This window comes from Rhinolophus sinicus, chromosome 17, assembly GCF_057876585.1.
Source record: "Rhinolophus sinicus isolate RSI-liver-muscle chromosome 17, RSI-T2T, whole genome shotgun sequence".
In the NCBI taxonomy this organism is placed as follows: domain Eukaryota; kingdom Metazoa; phylum Chordata; class Mammalia; order Chiroptera; family Rhinolophidae; genus Rhinolophus; species Rhinolophus sinicus.
The window spans coordinates 54250481-54261551 of NC_142517.1; the positions used below are offsets into that span (position 1 = coordinate 54250481).

The following is an 11071-nucleotide window of genomic DNA, read 5'->3' on the forward strand; positions in this document are numbered from 1 at the left end:
CAATAAATGATGTATTTCTGCTCCCTAGTAATGTATTCATTTGGTTGTAGTGGCTTCAGTGATAATTATCCAAATTCACAGAAAATAGATAATAGCCAGCAGCATTGTAAAAAGACAAAAACAAGGATGCATATTTTCCACATAATTTGAGACAGCATAATTTATTTTAATTTTACAAGATGCTTTTTAACATATTTTAATTGATAGCTTAACAGCATAGTCATCACTGGACAAAACTATATGTAGTCAATGAATTTCCGGAAAGCATACAATAGACCCAGCACTCTCAGCTTCAGCTCTGCAAAGCCATTTTGATTGTCACATGCCATTCAAAACGCAACTGATTTGTCATTATTCACACCAGTATGCAAAATAAATGCCACAGTTTCTTTATGCTTGAAATAGCTACAAGATTTAAGCAGTAGAATGAGGAGATCTATGTCTTTTTCTAATGTCTTATCTTTTTGTATCCAGAGGAAAAACTTTAGACACAGTATTTCCAAAAGCAAGCTGAAAAAGAAAAAAAAACAAATTCTTCATTAAGATACATAATAAAACATTGATTTTAATAAAATATGTCTTTGCATACAAATAAAAAGGGAACAGAGTTCAGAAATACAAAGTCTTGAACTGTTGAAAACGCTTACTGCTTCTAGATCCCGAACACTATAAAATGGGATTTAAAATGACTCTAAGTGACAGAGGCTCAGTAAATATCAGTTGGAATAAAGAACTGAGGGCAAAAGTCAGATTAAGCATGTAGTCTTTTAGGTATGTTCTAGATACCTTCAAAGTAACTACTGCTAAATTGGAAGTGAGAATGCAAAATAAATAAAATTGATTTTAAAAAATATCTTTATGTAAATAGTTCAGAAGCTTTCTAAATTTCAGAAATTACATCATTGCCAAAGAAACCCTAGATAAAAAATGTCTTTGACACTTTGAGACAAAATAAACCTTGGACCTCCAACTTTGCGAGAGTAGGATGAGAACTGAGAAAACTGTGCTATCCTCAAGAAGGAAATATTAGCGAATACTGTGTAATTTGTGTCCAGGAATAATAATAAAAAAAGCAAAAATCTCAGAAAGGGTGAAGCCAGTGGAAACAATAACAATGGGCAAAAGACTCCCCAGACACGAGCAGCTTAATCAAGAAATCTTTCTCCATCCTCAGGGTAGGAGACCTTTACGACATCTGCCCAGTGAGATTTCAGAATTGCTGGAGGCCAGCGTTCTAGATATTGTGTGTCTCTTGTTCTTTCCATTTATGAATGGGATTATGATTGTGGTTATCCTGTCCCTGTTACTCTGCCAGTTATTAGATTTGTGTGGGATGAATAACTTGTTCTTTTAGCTAACAGGTCTGTGAATGAAAAGGAGTCACATTGCATCTGATGAAGACTAGTCAGTATCTTTGGATAGCCTGTTCTTCATTCTGAGTGCAGTCAGTAAAAGGGATTTGGAGTTACCTCTAATGGGAATGGCTTGAGTAGAATTGATGTGTTTAAGAAGCAATCAAAAGATTGACTGTGGTAGAAGGAGTGCTCCCCAAGTATTATCCGTACTTCTTAACATTTAGACATCTAGCCTGTCTTGCCAATATTTGGGTGGCAGCCCAAGTGATTAATTCTGGCCAAAGGACTTCAGGAGAAGTGACTTGTTACTTCTTGTGAACTGAGGCAGTTGAGAGCTGGGATATTTCCTCTATCCCTCTGCTCTGTTGTGGCAATCTTGGAGGCAGGCAAAATATAGCAAATTGCTAGATGATATAGCCACACAATATAAGAGGGTTATACTACGTGAAGTGGACTTTATGTTTGGAATTTATTTTATATTAGGCCTCTGAAATTTGGATTAAAATTGGTAACACATCATAGCCTAGGCTACACTACTATGGAAAGATCCAACAAATCTCTATTCTAACCCTTCTCTACCACTAAACATTTTCCCCCTCCATCTAACCCAGGCTCCATAATTAGAAATTGCCCTTTTTTCTTAGTTGCTCAGAATGATAACCTTGGTGTCATTTTTGAAAACTGCCTATTGTGGTTTTTTTTCACTCTATGTAACACCAAAGAACATTTTGTTGACTTTTTGTTCAAAAATATATCCAGAATCAGACCCCTATTTATCAATTCATGACTGCCAGTCTAATCCAAGCTACCACCACTTATCATCTGGATTATTAAAGTAGCTCCATTGAAGGTCTCTCTATTTCCATCGTTGTCTCTCTTTTGCAGTGTGTTCTACACAAAGCACCAAGAATCATTCTATTAAAACTTATTTCATATTACTCACTTGTTCATAACTTTCCAATAATTTTCCATATGATACCCAGTAAAAGCTAAAGTCCTTAAAAATCCTGAAGGTTCTCTCCCTTCCACCTCCTGGATTGTCTTCTACTCTCCTTCAAGCTCACTAGTTAAGTCACTTAGCAGTTGGATTATTTTCAGCATATAATTTAACCACTCTAAGATGTAATTTTCTCATCTATAAAATAGGCCTCGTAATACTACCTTACGGTGTTTATGATGAGAATAAAGTAATAATTATAGTAATAATGATCAAAATGATTAAAAAAAGTTAAGCTTACGTAGTACTTACTATAGGCCAGCCATTAGTCTAAATGCCTTTCATATATAACTCATCAAATCCTCCCAGCAATCTCATAAAGATTATTATCATTCAAATGTGGGGGCAAAGAAAATGAGGCACATTAAGGTAAATATATGCCCAAGGTCACATTGGATGGGACATGCCAAAATTAAGATTTGAACCTAGGCTGTCTAGCTGAGCTCTAGAATCTATGTGCTTAGTCATAACATTTTGAAATATTAAAATGTCTGGCATATGCTAAGTCTTTAAATATTACCAGCTCATCCTCTTTTAGTAACATTGTAAAAATAGGTTTTTACAGAAGTTAAAGACAAATCTGGGAGGAGAGGGACAAGTAAAAATAAAATATGCTTTAGAGAATCTGACTTCATTACATGAATAGAGAAACATATACAAATATTTTCCAAATATAAGTAATTCAGCAAGAAACATGAATTTCCAAGGAAATGTTATGAAAAGTTAAAAGGACCCAAAAGGTGAGTCTTTATAAAATTAAATGTTATAAATCAAACCTTGGGCCACGTGTGATAGCAATGAGTGTTCTCCTTATTTTAGTGAAGATGTTCTAAAATTCTGAGTTGACTTATAACTTTGAGCTCCAATGTTTAAGCTAAAATAGCAAGGGTAGGCCACAATTTTAAACAACAAGGGCCTATTTCACTTTATCCTAGAATAAGGTGACCGTGACAAAGCTCAGATACATTCATACATTCATAGGGGGACACCTTCACTGGAATATTTTTTTAAAAAATATGAGCCTTGATCTTGATCACCATTACAGGATTAAGAAATATCAACTTCATTTCTTCCCTTTTGGAAATAATTGCAAAAGTAATATTTTAAAAGTCAATTTTAAACTTTGAAATAAAACCTTACCTCGCTTGTTAGAATGGGAGGAGGATAGACTATCTATAGCGTAGGACTTCTCAGCCTCCTTTGCCTCCATGAGCTGCTCTTTTAGCTTTTCCAGCCGCTAAAAATCAAATATGATAATTATTGGTATTTAATAACGAGCATGCTATTTTCTATTGGAGAAGAGGAATGATAAAAACAAGAAAGGAAAAAGAAACTAAGACGGAAGAAAGGAAGAAAGGAGAAAATAGGAACAGACAACGAGAGAAAAATAATAAAAGAAAATAAAAAGAATTAAATAGAAAAAGAAAATACGCATTTAGAGACAAGCTGTGAAAGGTACATGACTCAATAGGAAATCAGAAGAAACAGGGTTAGGGTGAAAGAAGTCAACTCTGGATGTGAATTAATGGGGAGCGTGTAAACACAGCTTATGTAGCTGGACTTGATTTTATGTCACCTGTAATGAGCAGTCCTTTTCAAAGAGCTCTAAAGACTTATGTGAATACGTGGATTTCCGGCAATGTTTGTCCTTTCTAACAGGAAAGGAAAAGTATTTTGAGGCCCTAGGGTTTCTGCCCAGAATCCAACTCATGCTAATTGTTGTTAAACCCTCTGATGGCCTAAGGCCTGCAGGCCGAACTGTACTACTAAGGGAGAGCCCAGTACTGCGTTGTGTCCTAGCCCTAACTGCTCAGAAGAGAACGATGGGCTAGAATTTTTCTCACATATAGCCACACAGTTTGTAACTTAATGGATTTGCATGCAGTTGTATTTGAAAGAGTTCAGAAATCATCTAATCCAATGATTCTCAAACTTTCTTCTTAGTATATCAAGAAGTAGGGGATTCTAGTTGATAGGGGCTCCCTGTCAGGGGGCCAAATGCAGGTTAAGAAGGCAACACTTCAGGCCCGCAAACCAGATGCTTCACACAGACCAGCTTTACTTCAATATGTTTCATATACTGGGACCATATAAAATTTGGGGGATACAAAGTGTTTCCACTTTTAAAAAGAATAACTTTTGAAAACCACCAATCTAGTTTTAGATTCCTATGTTCAAATGAGGATATTTAGTTCTAGAAAATTTTAATTTGGCTACAGTCTCATAGTCAAGTAATTGAAGAGCTCGGCCTAGTATTCAGATTTCTAGACATTTTATCCCATGATCGCTTCAGCTATAAGTTTTACATTATAGTATTCATAATGTAAAAATCATTACATTAATATCAATTGTCTTACAATTATTAAAATTACATACATAAGTATTTCACATTCTCACCTGGTTAAGTTCTTCCAATTTGTTAGCCAGTTCTATATCTGCAAGACACATTTGTCGTGTGAAAAATGTACATTGGAAGTAATATTTAATTCATTTCAGAACACACAGTCAGGATCTTATGTGGAAGGCAAAGGTGTTTTTCATACAATTTGAAATTACCCACCCATCCCTAAATATAAAGCCCCAAATATTATTTTAATGTCTATAATATTAAAATGTAATCAGTCATGAGAAAATAATTCCCAACAAATAACACAGAGTTTTCTAAAATAGACCATAGTACTAATAGGGACTACTAATTAGAAATAAACTATTTTTTTGACATGGGAAAATCCTCATGAAGCAATATTAAGTGGGGGAAAAAAAGCAGTATACAACTCTTATTTATAAAATTTAATCAAGAAGGAAATTCCCCAAAATATTAGTAGAAACTCCCTCTGTGTTTTACAATTTGAGTATAATATTTTTCTTTTTTATAATTTCATTCATTTTTTTTTCAGTGGGAATTATCTTACTTCTAATTTTAAAACCCTATATTTTTAAAGTATTTATTAAGGTATTATTTTGACCAGTACATTGTCCTATGAATAGCCTTTTTTTTTTAGAAGATTTCAGATATTTTCTGAGAGAGTACCACATTGTCATAATGCCACATTTTCTCTTAGACTAAACTTGTTAAGTTTCTGACAATGTCTGTCATTTCTTCAAGGGCAGTCTGATGCATAATTGACATCACATTCTAGTGTTGCTCAAAGAAAACAAATCTCAGTTGGTGTAGACTTTATTTCCTAATGGTCTCTACTCCAGTCAAATTAAAAGAATTTGATTTAAAAAGGTGCAAGCTTAGCTGTCACAAAACTGGAGTTAATTTGTGAAACTTTCAGTGGGAAACTGTGATTAGATTTCAACCATTTTGTAATACTTGAAGCACTTAGTAGAAGAAAGTTAACGGTACCAGCGGGGAGATGTATAGATGAGAGGAAAATAAGAGTAAAGATAACTATTTTGTAACTGATGCCATTAGAACCCTCTAACTGAATAAAATAAGATATTATTATTTTTTAATAAGTGCATTGCTTTTAGTGTGAATGTGAAACAAAAAACTACTTAAGCTTTCAATTAAATGTAAAAGGGGGTATTTTATTTGAGGTAAATTAATATTTATAAACAAGCGAGTCAGAAAGAACAGATTTTATTATTTTTTAATAAATAAAGCTTGACTTTATTCTTAATCACCAATGTTGGATGGTCTTTGAAAATCAAAAATTTTATTCAATAGAGCCAGCAATAGTTCCTCATGATTTGTATCTTCTGTATCTGAAAACAATTCATTTCTTGTAATGATCACCTTCATGTAATGAAACCTCCATTTCCTTTTTTTTTAAAAATTATATTTATTGGGGTGACAATGGTTAGTAAAGTTAAAATAGGTTTCAAGTGTAGAATTCTGTAATTCATCATCTACATTGTTTGTTCACCACCCAGAATCACTTCTCCTTCCATCACCATACATTTGATCCCATTTACCCTCATCTACTATCCCTCTCCCACCTTACCCTCTGGTAACCACTAAACTGTTGTCTATTTCTATCACTTTTTGTTTGTTTGTCTTGTTCCCTTGTTGCTTTCAGTTTTATGTACACAATGGAATACTGTTCTGCTGTAAGATGAAATAGTGCCATTTGTGACAACATGGATGGATCTTGAGATTATTATGCTAAACAAGATACATCAGACAAGAAAAAGTCGAGAACTATATTATTTCACTGATTTGTGGGATACAAAACTGAAACCTCCATTTTCAATCTGTGTCACTAAAAGTGTTTCTAATTAAATGGGGTTTACATGTAACTATCAATGTGTATCTGCACCAATAAAAGGGGTATAGAGAGAGGTGTGTAATCCAAAGAGAGGGGTTGTTTTAGAATCATTGAATGTAGATGAACACTCAAAGAGGGTGTGTGTGTGTGTGTGTGTGAGAAAGAGAGAGAGAGAGAGAGAGAGAGAGAGAGAGAGGCTGAGACAGAGAATATGGTGCCTGGAAGGTTACACTTTCAAGTTTTACATGTGATTATTTCTGGGTAGTAAATTGCAGGTAAATTTACTTTCTTCTACTTCATCCATGTTTTTGAAATTTTCTTGTATTGTATTTAACATAAAATATAAATAAATTAAAAGTTGTTTTTAAAAGAAAAAATAACATATGATTTTGAGATTGTAGTTGATACACATATTTAAATATGAGCCACTTTGTGTTCAGGGTATGGCCTTTAAACCATCCAAGGAAATCTTGTGGAAGAGGTGGGATATCTACTTTTTCCATATTGGCATCTTTCCGTCTTGATCAATTTACCTCATAGCTCATTCATTGATCAGATACCCAACTCTTTCAGCACTCTAAAAATAGAAATGTCACTCAAATTTTCCTAAACATTTTTATTCTGGAATAGAAATAAGGTCAGTAGACTTTATTCAAGTTATAAAACATAAAGACTCAACAAGGTATCTATTAACAAATAATGCAATTGAGATAATTATTAGTTTATTAAAAACAAAATGAAGTTTTGTGAGGCAAACTGAAAAAAAACAAACCTTTATCATATGATCTGATAGACTCATTCTTACCTCTCCTACCTCCTTGCATCAACTGATATAGTGTGTGCAGAAGCTAGATTAGTGAGTTTGAAGTTTAGGAGTGAGAATATTGTGGATTCAGTGAGAGAAAGGCTCATAATTAAACTAGAGTCTTCCTTTAAATCATTTATCTTTGTGTCTACAAAATGTCAATTCATGAATTTAAATAATTAAGTGGCTAATTAAAGGAATGAAAGTGTTGCAAAGGAAGAAAATGGATCACTTGGGGCAGGTGACAGCATTTTTCTGCATTGACCAGAAACACTTTAATTGTTGTTCAGTTCTTCCATTTCCTTTATTTCATAGACGTAGAAATTATCTGTGAAATTGTGTTTTCTGTTGAGTAATTATAATGCTAATAGAATATCAATGGAACTTTTACTTAAAATCAAATATGTGAAGACCCATAGATAGTTTAGTTTAAGAAAAAGATATGACTATATAATAATGTAATTTTTATTATAATTGTACATTAAAATGTTAAATTATAACCTTTAAAATGTTTTAATTAAAAAAGGTATATTTTATAGCCAGATGATAATGACTGTTTCAGAAAGAGAACTTCAATAACAGAAACAGATTCATTCCCCTCAATTTACAGAATTTATAAGAGTAAGAGGAAGGTAACTAGGAAAGTGTAGATTTGTAGCTTTTGTTTACTTAATTCACAGTCCATTTCTCTACATATTTAAGTGGCACATTTTTCAAAAAAGAAAATTAATATATTTGCCTTTTTTTACCAGTTTTGTTTTCCACTGATTACACTTGTCAACTGTCCTCAGAAATACTTGTCACTACCTTTTAAGCTAACCACCTTTTATAGCAATCTCTGAAGAAAAATCTTTTCAAGAAATAAAAAAAAAATCTCTTTATTTCTAAATTAAGTAAGATATTAGGCAAGAAAAACAATAGAAAATAAGTTTTTGTCTCATTTTCATTTTTAGTTTTAAAACATATACTTTGAAAGAAAAGACCATATGTGCTTTTAATATGTCTGGATTTGAGCTAAAGTTAATATTGATAAAGGAAATGGTTGAATAAAAAAAAATAGCTAAGTTAGATGCACCTTTAGCACAAAGGATGGCAACATTATTCAGAAATTAGAGTGTGGCAATATTTTCTGTGAAATGCACAGAAAATATTAATTCATTACTACCTGAGATAGTGAATCTTAAAAGACTTAGTAGTCTACTTGCTTGCCGTTCAAATGTGAAGTTTTTGTTGGATATAGACAAGAAGTTTTGCCAGAAAGAAACCTGGAAACCCCCAAAACAATAATATACCCAGAAGTAAAATTCCCATAGTCATCTTGGTCATGATATTTGCTCTTTCACTTCTTGTGGTAGGCAGTTTGCCCATTTTCAGGCTTACCCATTGAAGTGTGCTTTCCTATGGCTCAGTCATTTGTCTTGGATATTGTCTAACACACAGAGAGAAAGATGGTGACCCCAACTTTGTAGTCGGTCAGTAGAGAAATTCATATTTTTTTAAAAAGTGTTTTGAAAGACTGAAATAAATCAAACATTTAGTTGCTTTGAAAAAATGCATACATGGAGAAAGGCTCAGACCAATCATAAATAATTTAGGTCAGAAAATAACCATACTAATAATTCAATATTACCCAATTTACATATAATAAAACTGAGATCAAAGGGATTCCCTTGGATAAACTCTGACCCTAGAGAGAAATATTTCCAAAATACTGCCAGTGATGCACTCGTATGCATATCACTGTATGGTATTCTGGCATCAAAGGTGTTGTTTTATTCTAATCTAGCAAAATGCTTCAGAGTTAGATTTTTCTGTGTTTCATATACACATGAAATCAGAATTTACAGTTACCATTAACCAATATCTCAATTTTGCGAAGTCTTCAATATACGGTCACATTTTTCTTTACACAGTTAACACTGTGTCAAGAACATTGAAAAATCTTGTTAGGTTACAGGAAGAGCAACAGAGTCCTACGAAGTGCAATCATTTTGACTGGTCTAATACAAAATGTGAGTGACATGGCTAAAATACAAAATATTTTATTGCCAGGCTTGTATTTAGGTCTCTCAGACAATTTGTTTTTCAACAGGAAAATCCCTATAAATAAATAACCAGGGTTTGTTCAATTTTATTTCCACTGACAAAAGAACCGCTCTAATTTACATTGATTTTTAAAACCACATTTGAGGCAACCTGTTCTGATAAAGTTGAATTAGATCCAAAAGGGAAAAACTATATCCCCTTTCTTAACCCAGTGTCATGTAAACAAGATTGCATTCTATCTTAGTTCTGCTGTGTAAGACAAGAGTAAAGAATAGCTCCCTCTTCCTGACAAGGGGGTCGGTTAGATGATAGCCCTAGAATTTTAAGCTGGAGGGAATATTAGAAAGCACTATTTTAAGTTACTATTTTTAAAACATAAATATATAAAAGTTTCAATGAGGTTGTTTGCTTAATAAACCAACATTAAATCTAGCTCCATTGATTTTCAGACTAAGAGTTATCTTCACTACAGAAAGCATTGAAAAATAATTTTAAAGAAAGATAAACACAAGTTACAATACTACGAGAGCATAAATTTATTTTCCCCAACTTTCATGAAATATATCTATAGATGTCATAGACTAAATTATTTCATTTAATATTAAGTGCCCTAAATATGTTTTAAAAGCCGATAAATACATTCAATGCATAATGTGGGTGTTAGCGTTGTCCTTCTGAAACTACTAGATAGATTTACCCATGTATTATTACCCTCAAATTTCCATCCTGATATGTTCTTCTCTGAGCCACTCTTCTTTCATTAAGTAATTTACTAATAATCTCACTGGATGAAAAATCTCATTTTTCTTTCCCCAGGATGTGCTTTTGAAATATGCAGAGATTTTGTGATTGACTGTGTTACAGCTTATACAGTCTCCATCTTTGGTCATGGAATAGACATGAGAAACAGGTGCCCCCTGATTGGAAAAAAATTAAGTGTAGTTGAGATGAATTTAGTACAATGTTGTTAAAATTAATTTACTTCAGAAAAATAGCAACACAGATTACACTTAATTTAAAACAGCAACTACTAAAGGGATGTTTGATGGTTAAATTACATTAATGTCTTAAAACAGTATTGCAATAATGGCAGAAAAGTCAAATTGATGCAAACAGGAAGATAAGGATTGATTTACTCACTTGTAGGATTTTAGATTCGTATGTACATACCTTGGATAAGATATGGCCGTCCATGCACTGATTCTAAAAAGATCATTACAGATAACAGAGTTAGGAGTCCAAAGCAAAGAGTTGTTGAGAGGATCTTGTTCATGTTTAAAACCTTCTGTGCTAGCAGAGAAGTTGACTATCAAGGGAGAAACACTTAGGTCAATGGCTGGGGAATGCTGCGGAGCTCACTTTTAAATGGTGGCAAGTGTGCTTCAACTGCAAATGATCTGAGCAAAGAAAAAAAACATAAAATGTAATACATCCTGTCAACTTGATTCACTACTTGGAGAAGTGACAGGTTTGCTACTCAGTTAATGACAGGAAGAACCCGATCAATACATGTCATACCTGCCTGTCTCACGATAAGCAGGTATCCCCATGCATGTTCATGCACCCAGACACATACACAAGCATAAAGCAAATGCCAGAATGTAGAATCTTTTGGTCAGATTTTCATAATTTATTGTTTAACTTCCTGATT

General features: G+C 33.1%; 1 protein-coding gene across 1 annotated transcript; it reads right to left on the reverse strand.

Moving 5' to 3' along the window:
* Window positions 1–484: 484 nt before the first annotated feature.
* UTS2B (urotensin 2B) lies at window positions 485–10781 on the reverse strand. Its single transcript, XM_074337171.2, has 5 exons — window positions 10587–10781; window positions 5986–6083; window positions 4750–4787; window positions 3493–3589; window positions 485–510 (listed from the first exon to the last, which is right to left on the reverse strand). The coding sequence occupies exons 1-5, from the start codon at window positions 10691–10693 to the stop codon at window positions 485–487; spliced, it is 366 nt and encodes a 121-aa protein (XP_074193272.2). The 5' UTR covers window positions 10694–10781.
* Window positions 10782–11071: the final 290 nt, after the last annotated feature.